Below are 19,611 nucleotides of genomic sequence, written 5' to 3'. Positions count from 1 at the left end.
TTATTCTCAAGAGATTATAGCTATCAAGACACCTGCAGCTATGGGATTTACCAGTTGTTTTGAATTTTGTTAGTAATCTTTGTGTGACATGCAGCTGAATTATAGTTAGGTATTTTTTTGCGCTGCAGATTAAAAATAAGACGTCAACTTACATTACATTACATTAGTGTCATTCTTATTTTAGATACTTTTTTATGAAATTAAATAAATAGTTATTTGATTTCATTCCTTTAAGTACTAAAAAAGCTTAAGTATTTACTAAAATTGTATCATTGTCATTTTGACATAATAAACGATATCAAGTGCATCACAATAACAAGCTGCACAATTTATTAGATATGAAGTGCAATGCCACTTACTACCAATTATTTTGAATAGGTAACTTTAGGTGACCATCTTCATGAATTTATAAACGAAAAAGGAGAAGTTAAACCAAATTATATTATTAAATGTAAGTATTTAATTTATCATAAATAATTCAATATTAAATAAACTATAGTAAAATTTTATCTAATTAAGTACAACTGATTTATTTTATGGCATTTATATACACTTTTATACAATTACAAAGTTGAACCTGTTCAGCTAAGTATATTCAAATTACTAATTGTTAGCATTTGAATACAAATAGACTAGTAAATATACGAAGCACAATGAAACAATGCTAAGACTCTTCAGCTCCGTGGCACCACTGGTTTGTGCCTTCCACACCACAGCTTCATACCCAGCTAATGGGACCGAAGAGGCGGAGAATACCTCTCTGAAATCATTACAAAATATTGCATGAGATTTGACATATATATCCAAAACTGTACAATTAAGGTTCATCCACATATTACGTTACAGCAACAGGGGTAGGAGGGGTAATGCCAAGTGTAACAGTACGTGTTAACGACCTATCGTTTTTCCTATGATAAAGTGTGGCAAAATGGACGACCCCTTACAGGTGTTTTTGTTGCAATCGGACTTGGGAAGGAATATGGGGCAGAGGAAATTATTATCAGCAGTAAGGACGGAGATAAATAAATAACACTTATAAGACTACCAAGAGCTACTTGTAGAGTTTTGAGTGTTTACTGTGTATTATTGATACCTATACCTATCGTATTGAGTGAAGAGCAGTCATGATTATGTGTTTAGGTACACAGTTTTACTTGAAGTGAAGTAGGTGCAGATGTAGTGCATAATTGTTTTCCTTCGTGTTTTCTCGAAAACGTTCGTATTTGTCATGCTACAGCAGTCTGCCTCAGTACTTTTTGTACTGAGACTGATTGAAATAGCAAGACACGTGTCGTCAAGCTCACCACAGTTGTTAACCTATCGAATGAGATGATGCCTTTACTGAGATTGGTCAACGATATGTAATCATACGACATACCTATATGAGGCCTGGACGTTAGTGAGTTGACGATTCACTCATTGCTGGTGTCCTACTTTATTACCTGCATATAAAATTAGATTCACCTGATTATCCACCTGGTTTCCTGAACTTCGTAGTCGCCTCCAAACCTCCCCTTATAGCGACCCCATTCCTCACACTAGTTTACCATAAGTTCATATTAGCCATCAACAATTCCCTCGGATCACTGTTCACTCTGATTACTGATATACGCTGTTCACAATTTACAAGAGACACATCATTAATATAATAACACCATAAGAAACTCGTTGAATTGATCCAAAAGCAAAATTCTCCCTCCGTAGATTTGTTCGCACATAACCTCCTCTTATCCCTATCGTTCGGCGTCTACCCTCTTGTCTCCCCAAAAAATCACCATAACCTAGAAGCGGTTATTTTAACTTAAACGTGACTGCGAGCGCCATCTACCCCATGACGCTGGCAGCTATTAGCCGGTTCGCGATATGTTCGCGACACTCCCGCCCCGCAGGAAGAAGCTACTCTTTTAATTGGAATTAGATGTTCATAGGCAAACATGTAAATAAATCAACAATTAGATGATAAGAACACTAATGTGAATAATAATGTATTTGAGATTTTCATCCTCTGAATGCCTCTCTAGGCTTTGGCGCTGTGAATCGGCATGACCTGAGATTTCGTACAATTTCTGATGATGTTATAGATATGTGCTGAGGTACACCGTTTCTGAGACTGATCCGATTGTTCATCTGTATTTGTGCTGAGCTGATAAAGAACAAGATCCTGAGACTGGTCTGAGCATTCATCAATGTTTGTGCTGAGCTGATTAATAATTTGATCCTGAGATTGGTCTGAGCATTCATCAATGTTTGTGCTGAACTGATTAATAATATGATCTTTGATATGATAATTATATGATTAATTGATATCTGTGCTAAACTAACTGATCTCTGATCTGAGACTGAAAGCAGGATCCTGAGATTGGTGTGAGCGACTAAGCCATCGGATCATCAGACATCGTAAGCACGATGTCTGAGCTGAGCTGAGTAGGATCACGGCTGCGATTTGTCATCTCTGGTCCGTTACTGATCTCTCTGTCTACCTATGACTATTACTATTGTATTTCCCATAATCTCGCGCGTTCAGTTCCAAATTGCTCCAAGCAGTCCTTAATTACAACGTGGCAACACCGATTTCATACCAAACATCGGTGTTGTTAGACAGTGAAAACTCCATTCACGTTATATTTTATGTATGACTACCATATGTGATGTTATATACTGCTTTGCTCTTGTGATATCGTTAATAACTTGTTTCACTACTTCAAGGGTCACAACTTCTACTACAGCAGACGTATACATAATGTCCAGCATAATTTGCGTAATTAAACAACTGTAACTTTATTAAACACCGCGGCGACCGCGCGATCGAACGATAGTTATTACACAGACAAAAGCAACCGTCTTATCCGAACGTGACGTGTATATGTAACCTAAGGTCCCACTTCTCTTTACTTAATACTACTGGCAGTAATCTACTATGTGAAGTATTTTAATCTACCTGCTTATTCATTAAACCTACACTGCTGACATATCCATCCCTACGTGTATCTACTTCATGTCCGGCAGCCCTCCCCAGCCAAGGAAAAATTACGCTATTCTCATTTAATGACAAATCAAAATGTAAAAAAGAACTTTATCTACAACTCGAGAGAACATTTTTTTTTTCTTAAGCTAAGCTCAAATTAGGCACTTATTTCGAGTCAAGACACATTTTCTTGCAGTTCGTTCTGATTTATCAAATGGATATTGTGCCAAAAATTACTGCAGTTTTTAATTATCATTTTCTGATGCTGGCGTGAAATAATCTAGTTTAAATAAGTTGGGACAGTCGTGTCAGCCTCTCTATTAGGTCTGAAAGCCATCTATGGATTTAACCTGAGCTACACTCAAATAATATAAACTAAGCACTTTATTTTCATCTTGGTTAGTTACAAAACCTGTCAACAATTCTTTCTTACTGCGTTACATTTACTTTTCCGTGTTGTACATATATATCAGTCATGCTAACGATTGTAGAAACAGCAAAGCAAGCTGTACCGAGGTACCGATTCATTACAACTTTACAACTATTCTTGAATTGATGTAACTGATCAGATCTTCAAGTGTAATAATCGCCAGCTTCCCGTATTACGGTATTTTCACTGTTGTGTCTATCAAATTGACCCTCTCTGTTTCCTTTATTCACGAATTTCCACTTCACAGCTTTGAGAACCATGAGAGACATAGAAGAGTACTCACTCAGTAGCAAATACTCAATGTGGCAATTAATAGAAATTACAGTGGGCGCGGTGTCTGTCTGTATACTCTTTAAAGGCTTTCGCAAATACTTGATTTCCTTAACTGGAGTAAAATGTCAGGGTTATGAGAGAAATGGGGATAACACGTCGAGTTATCTTTTTAAAGTTGATCAAGGAGTGCAACTGTTCACTAACATCGGTGAATACATAATGACTCAAGCCTTCCAATGAAGGCTGTGAGGGTGGTGTCTGAGTTGGTAGACTTGGTAGCCAACGTATCAATAACCTCAGTTAAGCAAATGACATGACTATAATTAGATTAAGTGCCTGTGGAAAGTAACTTGCGGTTTTGCTTCTAAAATTGAGCATGTCAGATATGAGTCCTTAACTTCATCCTTCCAGACCAGATTCATACCCTAGGATCAAAAGAAATAAGACGGAGTTGATGTATGTCGATATTCCTGTTAAAATGAAGAGTACTAATGAATTGCACGATCTAGAGGCAAGTTGTTGGTTTACTTGGGATCTTAAATAAGCGACGATGGCGTTTTCGACCAAAGGGTGGTCATAAGAGTTCAGGTGACCAAAGGTACGGTGAAACGACTAGCCAGGGTATGCATATGGGAGAACATACAATAAAGATCACACTAATGCGGACGCCTTGTTTTCTCAAACTTTCTGTACATGTCCAAACCTAGACTATTAAACTGAAACCCACCATATGACAGATGCATTTGAGATGTGGTACTGGCGAAGAATGCTTGAACGCAGTAGGTGAAATTGCATCAAGTCTCGACGAACCCAACATGAAACCGAGGTTATCCACTATTTGTACTCATCGCGCACGTACTTTCTTCTGCTATCGAGGCAGAAGAGGACCCTATAGTCTGGAGAAGCTCATAATCACTGGCCACATGGCAAGGAAGCGTAGGGATAGGGATGAACGTATGGCCACACGGTGGGCGAACAGAAAAATATTAAAGACAAAGCCACATTACAGGCTAGCATATCTAGGTACTGATGGTGAGCACTGGTGAAGAACCACACAGGACAGGTGTCCAACTGTACACTGTGACTCAAGAGGATAGTGCAACGAATAAGGCTGATAACTGTATTAACTGTCTTGTGACTATTGCTCCTGTAGTAGTCGTACATAAAACAAATACCATTTCCTTAACACTCCGATATTTCACAGCAATATTAAAATTAATGAAGACAGATACCTATTGTACTTCATTATATGACATCTGATTTTAATTGTGATTCTGATTCTTGTGTAGCTGCAGCCTGCATTTTATATCTCAATATTCTGATTAAATCTGATAATCAAGCTAACAGTTGATGCCACGATCATAACTACACCAATAATTACTTGGCTCATGATTAATCTCTTCCTTTTACTATAACATAAAAAGTTTAATACTTAATTGAAGTTACCTATCACCCTTTCCTTCCTTCTTCACAGGTTTAAATCAACACATTTTGTGTTAAAAATAATGTTCACTCGCATCACAATGTCTGCTGTGATAGACGACAGACAACTATATACGTTCCAAAGGTAAGCCTTTGCAGTTTTCAATAACAGGCAATACAGGCATTATAACTACATAATATTACAATCACCGAATGTTGGTACACACTGTATTATCTATACTATTTTATTAACATCTAAGCAAAAGCTGTGTTGACAGACGAAATAAGATATTTAGCCAATACGCTGTTGAGCCTGGAATAGATACTATATGATATGATATAAAAAGCTAATTTCTAGCCTAGTGTTGAAATTTATAAAATTATTATTTATTATTAATGTTTCGTCTAGACCGTCTAGTATTATTACAGTTTACCACACAACATCTATCGTGGCCCATTTTTATTGTAAATATGATTTTTAAGGCAAAAGAAACGTGAACAAAATAACTGAAAAGTATGTGAATTGACAGAAACACTTGCTTGCAAACTTGTCATATTTAGCCACATCAAGCGCTGAGTTTGTTTCGGCTCCCCCCACCACTTGCTTTGCACGCAGCGAATACCTGCTATTCCTTTTCGTTACCTATACATAGGTAATATACTCTGTAACAAATGCTCTTGTGTTGACTTAGCGGCCTGCTTCGCAGGCGGAGGTAAGCAACTGAAAAAGGTTCGCCACATGTCTTTGTCATTATACCATCATTTAATTTTATAACTACTTGCACTGAGTGGGATAATGACTACTATCATTGTTAAAAATACTTTATTACATTTTTTTTTTAAATAACCGAATACTTGAGAATTCCTCTTATTCAGAAACCTATCCACCATGGTCTTACTACTGTCTCTATAATTATTATGAATATGTAGGGTCGTATACTTTAGTATTTAGTATCTCGATTGGGTAGGCGATATCAATTAATATGTGTTGCTTGATTCCAATTCATTTAACAAAATCATATTAGTTATGCATGGCTATTCATTAAATTATCTCCCACTCCCTTATCTATTTCTGTTTGAGTAAAAGTAAAGTATGTACTTAGAAGTATCTAAATCAGTTAGCAGATAATATAGAAACCAGTAGGCCATTCAATAAGTATGCCTTTTATTGGGAGTCTTTTCAATAATAATTTATTTTAGCATTTTTAACCCTTTAGGTTTGGGTCATCGTCTCATCGTATGTACATATATACACAATTCAGAAGTTTCGTTAATCTTTATCGAAGATTAGCTGGAAGAGATCCCTTATAGGGATAAGTTCGCCTTTGTACTTCCATTACTGTAATTTATTTTTGTAAACCTGTGTTGTGTACAATAAAGTGATTACTACTACTACTTTATCTAATCACTAATCTATGGACTTTCCACACTAAGAATCAATGGTTCAGTAATAATAGGAAGTCACTATATCTTAGGGTATTGCTCAAGTGCAAACGTATTGGTGGTGACTTATACTAAACAGTTTTGCCTTTGTCATTTACCGTTATCCAAGTAGATATTTACTGACTCTCTGATAACAATCTATATTGGAATGTTAATTGGGAATAAATTGAGATACTATACTTTGTTACATCAACAGACAAGTCTTTGGAACCTTAATGTAACGCTGATATACGCAATCCATAAGTAAAGTAAGTGAATATTGTTTAAATTAATTCGGCAGTTTTTTATTCGTTTACAATCATTTTACCCGTTTATCTTTCAGAACAGAAATATCATGCATGCCAATTGAGTATGTTACTATTGTTTAATCTAGCGAGTGGCATTTTTGGCACTTTGCTGGTACCATTGGAATGGCTGAGTGATTCTGATTGAGTTCCAATGATGTTCCTGGTCCTTTGAGTTTGAGTAGTATGTACATTGTACGATTACATATGACATCAAATTGTAATCTGATTTGAATTGCCTCCTGCATTTTCATCCAGGCACATTACAACTAAATTATATCGACTTCTAAGAAACCAATCCGTTACAATTCCTTACGATTGTAACAACAAACAACGACGAGGCAAGGAATTCCAAATTAACATCTTATGATATGAGTGGATCTAGTCCTTCAAACTAGGTGAGTGTAAAATTCGAGTTTTTAAATAAACTCAATGATTCTGATTAAAGCCCAGTGAAAATATGGATCCGCAAAACATACCATTATAATAGCCTGGTTTGCTTGTCTGGAAGATATCAATCTTTTAGCGATAAGACCGCCCGTTCTGCACAATAGTATAAGTGATGTGTTAAGTTCCTTTACATATGTAAAGAATATTGTGTTGTTGTAAAAATATTGATCATATAAGTATAAGGCTAATACGTTAAACATGATACATTCGTTTCATGAAAAGATACGCAGTATAAATTGTTGTCAATTCACCACGCTTGCGCTCACAACTAGTTTAATCATGGCTGAGCTGATAATTTGTGATGAAGCGGGTATTCTGCAAGCAATGCATGTTCTAGAAAAGCATGCAATCCAATAAGAATTAACTTGGCGTGGAACATCATGATCACAAAATATTGTTTATCACCAATTTAACTAGATACCGATGTAATAGAAAATACACAAGATCGGAGGTCAGACCTAAACTGGTTTGTAAGCAACAACAGTTGGTAAGCCATAATATCAACTACCCGCATTAAAATAAACTTTCAATTTGGTTCTAAAACTATTCGGCCACACAGAACAATGAATGTGAGATTATGATTATGATTATATGATTATTATTTTAATATTAAGATCTTAACTCCTGCAACGTTACAAACAAAATTGCAAAGGCATAGATGCCAAAAAAAATCGAGTTTAATTATTTTAACAGATCTAATCATTTATGCGATTTCTTTTATGTCTTACATTGAATTGTTTGAACATTACATTTAACATTGAAATATGAATTTATATATATATATTTTTTTTATAAATGTAAATATAAAATGTTTGTTTAGTTATAAGTACATCCTCTGTTTTATAAGCTGTGTTACTGACTATTATTATACCATGCTATGTACTATTCTGATCGCCTGCCGAGCGCGGGCAAGTTAATGGCGCACCCGAGCTAGCTCAGTAACCATGATCTCCAACACACATAGTCGCTACGCATTCCGCGATCTGTAGTACTGGTTAGCCTGAGACCTCGCGCCTGCGCTCGCGCATGGGAACTAATATAAAGCGTACTTACTTGTGTAAGTCGCTGCGGGCAAAATAAATAAAAAATGTATACCTACCTACATATATATTATTTTTGAGTCAATTTTGCAAGAACTTTTCACTTAATATTATGTAACAAATAAAAATGTACTCGGCAAGATAATTAATTCTTAATATAAGTATGTTAACTCATGTAAGTGAATTGTAATATTCTTATGAGTATTAAAATGTCTTTAAACCTAATTAAATTACGAAAAAGGTCCTAATCGTCACTTAAGACCCAATTTAAAAACAGATGTACTAATAATAATGCAGATGTAGTAATGTTAAAAATTTGAATCTTCTAGCTCAGGTGATAAAGTCGTTGTTTGAGAGGATCCATGCTGGTTCACAAATCGACCAGCAAACTTTAATTCAAAATGTATTTATATCGACCGGGATATGAACCGTGATTACCTTTCCCTTAATCGTGAATCATTTAAGACTTATTTGATCCAAAATGTCGTAAATTTTTATTAGTGCATGATTTTATCAAAGATTGGTCAGGTAACTAAATCTAAACAAGTAAAGCAACTTGTCAACTACATCATCAAACATAATAAATATCAAAATGAAACTATGTTCTTGTGAACATAATCATAACAGAAACCTAAATATAGATTACGATTAAACCTCCTGTTCAACTTAAACTTATTAGGCATGAGCGGGTATGGTAACGGTACCAATCATATGATATTTAAGAGAACAATGAGATTATTCACAACTTTGAGAAAAAATCAAGTTATGTTTATCAAATATTGGCTTCTTCACCTTTTCTTTGATACATGACATATATGTATTTCAGTTTCTATTGGATTATTACTGATACGTGTAAAGTTTCTACTGCTTAGGGCGTTCAAACTTGAGTTGAATGTCCATTTCGTCCCCCACGTTTTTAGACAACATGTTCAATGAAAAATGTACGTAATGGTTGGTTTCAAAGTAATGAAATCTGAGACTTAAGCAGTTCCATGGCTCTTGTTGAAGGTAGTGTTACTAAGCTAGTGTTTAAAAACTGATTACAAACACCTCTCTGACAGAATTTATAGTAAACATACCAATATTGTACTATCTTTTCTGATGTGACAATCTTTGCCACTCTCTCATTCTTATAACATAGAAATGTTGGAATACTGAGCGTTGCGACTGGTTCAAGGCACGTAGGTTAAAAACAAACTTTGCAGCCCTGGTGACACAAACATTTTTATCACATCAACCAGTGACAAATACTTGCTGTGAAACGTTAAATATATAACTTAATGCTTTCAAATACATATTTTTATCATTCCAAACCATCACTTGGAATTCCATTCTACTGCTTATCATGAGGAATCAACTCCAAATTTGCACTCTATAGGACTGATTAATTAACACACTGCTTTCAAAGATTAAAGCGAGCTTTTTAGTATTTTGTATTACAAGAAGAATTTTTGAAACTATATTATTGCATTTAAATAATATACCAAGGAAATTCATGTGTTTAGATACCTTTTTTTTTTTAAACTATGTATATATATTTACTGACATTTACAATCTCTTGTATATCAAAGAGCAAGAATGTTCAATAAAATGTAGGCACTTAATTGCATATGTGCTCCGCTGAAACACAAACATATTCGCCAGCTTAACGCCTTTTTGCAAAAATAGGATTACATAAATATGGGCTTCATTTCAAGCCTGAAAAAAAACATTAAATTGACCTGAACCAACAAAAAAATTAACTCTTAAGTTGTACGTGCATAATTACATAAATTGACTTTTCATATGTTACTTTTGATGATGATTATGCATGTGCATAAATAATCCCAGCATCTCCACCATGTCGTCAAGCTCACCACAGTTGTTAACCTATCGAATGAGATGATGCCTTTACTGAGATTGGTCAACGATATGTAATCATACGACATACCTATATGAGGCCTGGACGTTAGTGAGTTGACGATTCACTCATTGCTGGTGTCCTACTTTATTACCTGCATATAAAATTAGATTCACCTGATTATCCACCTGGTTTCCTGAACTTCGTAGTCGCCTCCAAACCTCCCCTTATAGCGACCCCATTCCTCACACTAGTTTACCATAAGTTCATATTAGCCATCAACAATTCCCTCGGATCACTGTTCACTCTGATTACTGATATACGCTGTTCACAATTTACAAGAGACACATCATTAATATAATAACACCATAAGAAACTCGTTGAATTGATCCAAAAGCAAAATTCTCCCTCCGTAGATTTGTTCGCACATAACCTCCTCTTATCCCTATCGTTCGGCGTCTACCCTCTTGTCTCCCCAAAAAATCACCATAACCTAGAAGCGGTTATTTTAACTTAAACGTGACTGCGAGCGCCATCTACCCCATGACGCTGGCAGCTATTAGCCGGTTCGCGATATGTTCGCGACAACACGTTCCTACGTTTCCGTGAAAATACGAAGGAAAATACTTACGCAATACATCTGTACTGTGATACCTATTATGTTTAAATATAGTGCTGATCGATCTGAAAGACGTTCAATCCAAACTTCAATAAATTTAAATTTTGAGTTTTTGGCTTATAAGAAATGTTTTAAAAAGGAATGAAATGCAATCAGAAAAAAGCGTTATTCTAGTAAACAAAAACATTGGCTTAATAAGACAATCCTGTCTGCAAATCACACTTTGATTTGATCAGTAAAAAAAAATAAACACCAACCCTTCGTTCTTCGTGGAATCCACGCTCCTTATCACAACTGTGACGTCACCCTCGACGTTTTCAAAGTGTGTCAGGTTCACGTCGTGCGCCGTGTCTCGCATGTTCACTACCACAAGGTAAACCTCTCCGTTGTACCACCTGTAAACATCGTTAGTGGTCACCATGCTATTCCAACCAATCGATATTGACCTTTATCGTCTTGCCCTAGAATTTCCTATTGGATCATTGGGTCGAGAATAACTTAGGTCATTTAGAAATATATATTTATTAGGTGCATAGTTATAAATTTTATCCAATTATAAACTGATCTAAGAGCATTGTGATGGTAAATCTGAGTCAGGTAATGTAATGAATAAATTTCTAATTAGTTATACAGAAAATACATTAAAAGCGAAGTTAACAAACTTTTTGGGCCAATACTCAGTGGAAGACTGTTTACAAAATTATCGAAACAACTAGAAATGAATAATAGTAAAAATAAGACAATCTTACACAAATCGACCTAGCTAGCACTACAGTAAGCTCAATAAGGCTTGTGTTTTGAACATTAGGCGGCAGTGTATATTATGTTATAGATACATATAGATAAATATGTACTTAAATAAATCCATAACTCAGGTTTGTACATCTGTGATAAACAAAGAAAAAAAATCCTCACCAGAATGCCAGCCCGAGAAAAAGAAGCACATTCAACTAACTCTGCGTGATTCTAATATCCTAAATAAATAAAATTGTAACAATTACATAAACGAAACGGTTACCTTTTAAAAGCAAATACATCTTCATTCAAAGCAAGTGACTCAAAGCGTCCAAGTCGGAAGACTCTGTCCAACCTAAGCTTTGCTAGAGCTTGGTAGTTCTTCAGATGTGACCTGGTGGCTGCCAATTGGGCTTCAACATTTAATGTTCTGTAGTTGCTGGCTACTGGCAACCAAGTCGTGCTGGCGTTAGAAAAACCTGATCAAGACAAATTTGGTTTCTAGAAAACTATATTATTTACGCTGTTGAAAAAGATAAAAGATAAATTTTGTGAACTATGTCAAAAAGCTTGGGGGAATGCTATTGAAGAATCAATCATCCACCAATTAGATATCATAGAGGCCTATTGCTACCGTGGCGTGAAGGCACGCCCAGTAGCATCCATACTAAAATTCGCAGGAGAGGAGGAAAAACGAAAATACAGTAACGCCTGTGAGAAACGTCAAGCAACATTCACCCCTCTCGTCACATCCGTCGCCGGAGTCTTCGCTCCACAAATGTAGAGTCAGACCAAGAATAGTCTGCAGCGGATTTGATAGCCCACGCTGTGCAAGTGTCATTTAAAACGTCAAACTTCTATGAAATTATGACGTATAAATAACACTTGCACTGGGTGGGCTATCAAATCCGCTGCAGACTTTTTTTGGTCCAACTCTACGAATTTATTAAACATGTCGGTGAAGCTATCGCCGCATAATTTCCTGTGCTTCCATGATGGGGCAACTATGCCCAACATTCATTTACCAATTATACATCAACCTACTGTCTGCCTGTCTTATTAAATTTACTATTTGTATTTATGTACTTATATTTCATTATTTTTACCTAAGATATCTTGTATCATTTAAGTACCTGCATTTGTCTGCGCATTCCATTGCATCGGTGTTCTCTCAGGATCTCTGGAGTATCTCATGTAGTTATCCGGATCGGTGTTACATCCAGCAGGATCAACTGTTTGTTCCCAGGTGACTTCACCATCCAAGAGTCCTATTTCTTCACCCTGTATTATCAATTAAAATAGTACCTATTATTATTATAACTCCATTGAGTTAAATTTCTTATTTCCTCGGTACAAGTAAAAGCATTACCGAACTTATTTTCCGATTACTACATGACAAACAAAACCTCTTCCCGCATTATTTTACTAAAATTCCGTCTAATACCTGACCAGCAAAAAGTCCCTGTGTAAACAATATTTTGCAATAATGAAAAATTGATAAGTATAAAACTTACCATATAAGTAACTCCGACTCCAGGAAGAAGCAACACAATCATGTTTATGCCATCAACAAGTGTGGCGCCGTATCTTGTTGCCATCCGATGGTTGTCGTGATTGCCAACCTGAAATACCAAATTTCATAAACAATACGGAACCCTAAAAAACTCATCACATTTTATTTTCGACCAGGTGCCAGTTTACTGCAAACACGGCTACTGTTTACAAATACTTCAGCAATAGTTATATTTAATGCTACGTCGATGGCAAACAAATATACCTACGGTCCGCCTGATGTTAAGCTGTCACCTTAGTCTATGGACACTGCAACTCGTACATTGTAAGCGTAAATTCTGGTACTTACCACCCAATTTGCATCTTGATCAAGAGGTTTATACGTCAAGAACTTGTCAATAGCCCTTTTAATATCAGGGGCGGACGAATCTGCATTTACATCAGTAATCAAATCAAAATTAAATGGCATCTGTGCACCGTTCCTTCCCCCTACTCCGAAATATTTGACAACATCCTGAATAGTGGCGTACACTTCTGTCATCATGGTTCTTGTCATGCCATCTTGGGCTTTAAACTCATCAAGAATATCTCTCCAACCATAGATAATATAGTAGGTTTCGTTTTGATTCTTGGTATAAATATGGTTCAACGAATCATGGTCGTCTAATGCCACACCCACAGCTCCGGACAAGGGTTCATCGGGATACGTTCCATTGAATAATTCCTTGTCGACTTCGAATAAAGTATTTGCTGCGTCTACTCTGAATCCGGCTACTCCTTTTCCTAACCAATGCCGGACAACATTCTGAAACGTAACGATAAAATATAAAACCGTTTTTAAATTTAACTAGTGAGCTTTTTCTTTTTTTGTACAGTACTTTTTTTATTTGAATAATAAATAATCTGTTCACTTTTATATTTTTCAGTTTAACCCATATAAGTAAAAAAATATATAATTATATATTGCTTTTCGTTTCAGGTAAGTACATGGATGTCAACTTCAGATGATTCGGTTCAAAAATCCCATTATGTACGAGTAAGTATTTATAAGTACCTATAATATGCCCAAAGAGACTGCAAATTCTTGGAATAAATTGGCTTGGTAGTATAATTTAAAGAACAATCCACAAGAGACGATTCCAGGTAGAAACGGCATATAAAACCAAACAGTACCTACATAATCAAAAACTTATATAAAATGGAATATTCAAGAGTTATTCGTCATTGACTCATCGGCATTAAACTCGGAGTAATTAACAATGGAGCCGCCATTAACAGGCGTTCCCCTCTGTCGAAAATAGGCGGCCAATGGTCAACCATATGTATGAACTGACGTTTATCTGACATGACGTACCTATACATTTTATGTGCCCCTCCCCCGCAAAAAACGGCAGACTATTTTGTACCGAAAATTTTAGACATGGCGTCTCCATTGTTAATTACTCCGAGGCATTAAAGGCACCCTGAGATCCAGGACCAATTGTTTTGTTTTTGAAATTGGAATCCTTAGTTACACAATGAAAGTTCAAAATAGATTTTGGAATATGTACAAAAAATTGTACGTAAGGACTTAGGAGGTTAATAGTACATTATTGTCGAGGCTCGGAAGTAGCTACTTGCAGGCTGAGGATTCGTTTTAAACGGACGACCTTGGGAGTCCGTTTAATTGAATCCGAAGCCAGCAAGTAGCCTTCCAGCCGAGTCATATATAGTGCTTTTCTCAAAAATGGTGCAAGAAATATAAATATCATAGAAATACTTTACAAAAGCAACATTCTTACGTATATTTTTTCACAGAAAAAAGCCCTTGCCGCCTTTTTATTATTTTTAATAAAAAAATAAAAGTGTATTTTTCTGCCGAAAATACGCCAACCTATTTGAGACAACTAAATAGTCGCGGTACTAATCATCTGTTTGGCTGTTTAATGGGCCTGTGCCTTCATTTGATATGGCCATTTCAACTTTTAAAAAGTTTGGAACTCGACAAATAATGGAATTTGTATGCAACATTGAGACTGCAATGTTTTTAGCTTTTTAATTTTTGACTGACCATAAACTACACGCTTCGCCACCTATTTTTTAGACGGCAAAGTCGACTTTGCCGTCCATTTTTGAGAAAAATAGTTTCCTTACGTTCATCTCTGCAACCAGTTCAGGGTTTCGGTAGTTAAGATCAGGCTGACCAATAACAAACTGATGTAAATAGTATTTGCCCGTTTCTTCTCTATATTCCCAGGCGCTACCGTGGAAATGGCTAAGCTGTAAAGAAATAATGATATTCCAATTAATCAGACAATGAAAATGTGGTTTTAATCAGTAAATGCTGCATATGTCACGCAATTGTTGTCTTGCAAATATTTTTTATGTAATTATTATTTAAATGTCCTGTAGATCGATTGACCGATTCCCCGGATTCTTGTTTCGCCGGATTCTTGTTTCGTCAGATTCTCTTATATTATTCGGATTGTGACGTCCTAAAGAAAATACGGCGAAAGAGGCATCCGACGAAACAAGAATCCGGCGAATCGGGAACTAACCGAATCGATTCGGTAACTTTAATCCAATATGGAAGATCCAAGAACAAGAATTCTGTATTTAAATTAAGTCTGAAGCTGCTTATTTTAACATAATCTAATTTCTTACCCAATTGTTGGGAGGTTGCCGATTTCCATTCTCATCGATGACCCCATCTTCCCAGACAAAATAATTGTAGTACTTTGTATCGTTTTCTAGTGCTTTTTTGAACCATTCACTTTCATTGGACGAATGATTAGGTACTAGATCTAATACCACCTTGATTCCTAAAAATAATGCTGTATTATTTGTTTCCGTTCGCTTCGATTAGTCATATTATAAATTTAATTTTTACTATTATATTCATAGAAACACTGATTCTGGTGTCCATTAGATTAATTAGCACTATCCAAAATTTTCGAATACCTTAGGCACTTGTCCCACCAAGAGCGAGTAAGCGATTAACTATCGGCGATTTTCTCGCCCAAGAAACGAACAAAACATTAGGATCCTGTGTTAGTAAAAGAGATGCATATATTAATAGTTCATCGCTGGCTGTTCACACTGCCAGCGAGAACACTCGCTCTACTAGTTTGTCGCCGCGATAAGATAAAACTAGCTCAGCGGTACTCGCTCGGCGAAGCTCGCTTCGTAGTTAGAACTCAAGCTGCGAGACCAGTCTGCGTGTTCGGCTACGCTGCACCGCCCGAGCGAGTGACGCGAGTAATAGCTATAATAATAACTCGAATACTCGCCTATAGCCGGGCGACAAAACTATTGGAGCTCACTCGCTTCTCGCCGCTCGCCCACTCGTTTCTAGTTTATCGTTCTACTCGCTTATCGCTCATCGTCGGCGGTGGGACAAGTGCCTTAGTAGGTATTCGAAAATTATACAGTTATATAGGTAGGTAGTTAGGGTCTGTGTGGAAAGAGTAGAGTCGTGAAATGTATGGGGCCCAATCGATTGTACGACTCTTCTCTTTCCGCACAGACCCTATAAGTAAAGTCGCTTGCTAAGAGCCACTTGCATCATTCCACTAACCCGGGTTGACCGCTTAAACCTGGAGTTACCATGGTTACGAGTACTATTTGACACATGGTTAACGGTTTAACCGGTTAACCTCGAGTTAGTCGGATGGTGCAAGTGGCGCTAAAGGTACTAAATACTTCTTCATAAAAAAGCATCTACTGGAGATGACTCCGCCACTAAATAAGCATAACATACGAAATAACAATCGTTAAGGTCAGCCCATAAAAACAATCATACTACATTATGGCTCTTCTACACGATGGGCCAGCGCCGGCCACTCCTAGTGACGCGTTTTTGCGTTAGAGGGAGCAAGTGATATCTCATTCTACCGCATGGCTGCGTCCCTTGGAGTGGCCGGCGTTGGCCCATCGTGTAGAGGAGCCGTAACACATACCGAGTTCTGCAGCCCTTGCTGTAAGGGCTTCGAAGTCAGCCATAGTGCCATACTCATCATGGATGGCGTAGAAATCCGCAATGTCGTAGCCAAAGTCATACATAGGCGACTGAAATATCGGCGAAAGCCAAATCGCGCCAACTCCAATTTCCTTGATGTATTCTAATTTGGATGTGATTCCTACATTTTAAATAAAATGTTGTAGGTTATTCAAAACTTAGACAAAAATTTTAGATCCATTTAATATGTGCTTTTTACTATTTTTAGAACTTGTTGGGTAGGTATTTCTTTCTCCTATATAAAGAATAAACCCCTTAGACATAAAACTTAACGGGCCTGATTTAGTTAAAATATGTTTTATCCCTTTCTTACAAATACATAAGTCAAAATGACTATTTAAAGTGACATTCCATTTCCAACTGCAGCTGCAATACTGTTCATTTTCTATGGAAATTGACAATGACAGCGACGCGTTTCCATAGTAAAATGAACAGTATTGCAGCTGCAGTTGGAAATGGAATGTCACTCTAAAGACAAACGATTATTGGCTAATTGAGTTTTGTAGCGCGTTTATGAATAATGGTAACATTCAATTTCTAACCGCAGCTGCACTCCTAGTACTGAACGCGTCGCTGTTACTGTCAATTTTCATAGTAATATGAACAGTAATGCAGCTGTCGTTGAAAATGGAGTGTCACCTTAAGGGGGTAAATGCGTATTTTGACTAATAAATTGATGACTAATAAAATTACAAATCAGCAAAAACAAACTCAAAAAAATTGATATCAAAATTGTGTCAGTTTGTTATCATTTGCGCGTGCCATTCACTCGTACTTGTTTGTATATGTATTGGCGCAAGCGAGACGCACTGGCTAATGATAACAAAATAACGTTATGTTGACATTGACATCAAAATAATTGGCCTCACGTAGGTAATCATAAAACTAGGAAGATTTAGGTATGTCGGAATAACTACTGCAACCTGCAGTGCTAAGGTTTGAAAAAACATAAAAACTTGAAATATTATGAACACGTTTAATAGGGATGTTTCCTATACTTAAAATAAATCATTTCAAACCGTGCATGAAATAAAGCACCAGATAATTATTAGAAAAAAAATAGATAGCAGCTATTTTTAAACACAATTTGTATTTAATAATCGGATTGAAATATAAAAAGTAGGTGAGTTTACCGTGACGTCACTACATTAGTTTTCATATAAATTCCATATTAGCAAATCGTTTTGACAGTTCTAAAAAAGAAGCTGATTTGACTAGTAGGAATGTAGCCTATTAAACTAAATTAAACATACCATTAAGATCACCAATGCCATCGCCGTTACTATCAGCGTACGACCGTGGATAAATCTGGTAGAAAATGGTACTCTGCCACCAATCCACCTCGCCCTCCTCAATGGGATCACTTAAACAAAACGCTACCAAGAATGGCAGCAGATATACCACTCTCATGGTGTCCTGTATATGCCAATCTTGTTTACAATAGGACCCGTCACTGACTACCGCTATCGAGTCAAGTAAGACATATTTATAATATGGCTGAGTGCAATTATACACAATCTATGCGTTATCTTTCTCTGACACTTGAACTGGGTAGAGTAGCTAGTAATTATCAAGGAAATTGTTGTTGAGGATCATTGTTACGTGCATAATACATAATAAATATATAATATATATGTGGTGTTCCGTATGGTGTTATTACTGTTATTAGGCATGGAACAGTACATATTGTTACATTTGTCGTTTAAATAATACTTCAACGTTTTAATTTTTAACAAGCGGAAACGTCAACTATTAAGCTTGGAATAAATTTAAAAGTGGAAACATTACTGTCTTGGGTGAGACTTGAACTCACGGCCTCGGGGTCGATACTCCAGCGCTCTGCCATCTGAGCCACCTCATCCATAGCCAGCAAATCTGTCCACCATATGGGTCAATTACAGTAATTTTACCACTTTTAAATTTATTCTAAGCTTAATACTTCAACGTGTTACTTTTTAGGAAACCGTTACTGAGTCGTGCTGTGGCTGATGTATTGAAAAATGTACAGGCCAGTTGTTTTAAATAGGTTTTTAGCAACGAACTTCGAACACGCTTTTCAAACTGTCTGTAAGTAGTTTACAAGGAATCATTACAAATTGAACTATAGATGTGTAAATAAAAAAAATTGAGTCTTTTCTTTTTCAATTTGCTTGTAAATTGGAGTAAGGTGGTCATTCAAATGAGAAAATTAACAACTTGTTATCTTCGATCCCAATCATAAACCTGGAGTTGCCATGGTTACCAGTACAATTTGACACTAGGTTAACGGTTTAACCGCATAACCCCGGGTTAGTGGGATGGTGAAAGTGGCGCAATAAACCTATCGTAATCAGAGATGTGACTTATTTGAAATACTTGTATTTAAAATGCAAATACAAAATGCAAAATACCTATTTTGTATTTTGTATTTAAATACCTTTTGAAGAAAACTATTTTGTATTTTATTTGAAATAGTTTTTGGGACCGATTTTCTATTTTCAAAATGCAAAATACTTTCTAGTAGGTGGGTAATGTAGGTAGGAGTTACAATCTCTTCTGATGTTACAATCCTGGCAACTCTCTCATTCTTTTAACATGGAACTGTTGAATCTGCTGTTTAGT

General features: G+C 36.3%; 2 protein-coding genes across 3 annotated transcripts in view; one reads left to right on the top strand and one right to left on the bottom strand.

Annotated features, from left to right (window-relative positions):
• LOC134663993 (dual specificity calcium/calmodulin-dependent 3',5'-cyclic nucleotide phosphodiesterase 1) overlaps nucleotides 1–19,611 on the top strand; it is a 293,727-nt gene that overhangs the window by 50,051 nt on the left and 224,065 nt on the right. The gene's annotated exons all lie outside the window — the stretch shown is intronic.
• LOC134663977 (maltase A1-like) lies at nucleotides 595–18,463 on the bottom strand. Its single transcript, XM_063520533.1, has 10 exons — nucleotides 18,264–18,463; nucleotides 16,952–17,131; nucleotides 15,657–15,814; nucleotides 15,147–15,272; nucleotides 13,363–13,818; nucleotides 13,016–13,123; nucleotides 12,635–12,782; nucleotides 11,785–11,980; nucleotides 11,024–11,161; nucleotides 595–760 (listed from the first exon to the last, which is right to left on the bottom strand). The coding sequence occupies exons 1-10, from the start codon at nucleotides 18,418–18,420 to the stop codon at nucleotides 604–606; spliced, it is 1,824 nt and encodes a 607-aa protein (XP_063376603.1). The 5' UTR covers nucleotides 18,421–18,463; the 3' UTR covers nucleotides 595–603.

The sequence above is a fragment of the Cydia fagiglandana genome, chromosome 4, assembly GCF_963556715.1.
Source record: "Cydia fagiglandana chromosome 4, ilCydFagi1.1, whole genome shotgun sequence".
Lineage (NCBI taxonomy): Eukaryota > Metazoa > Arthropoda > Insecta > Lepidoptera > Tortricidae > Cydia > Cydia fagiglandana.
This window is presented reverse-complemented; position numbering and strand designations above follow the sequence as displayed.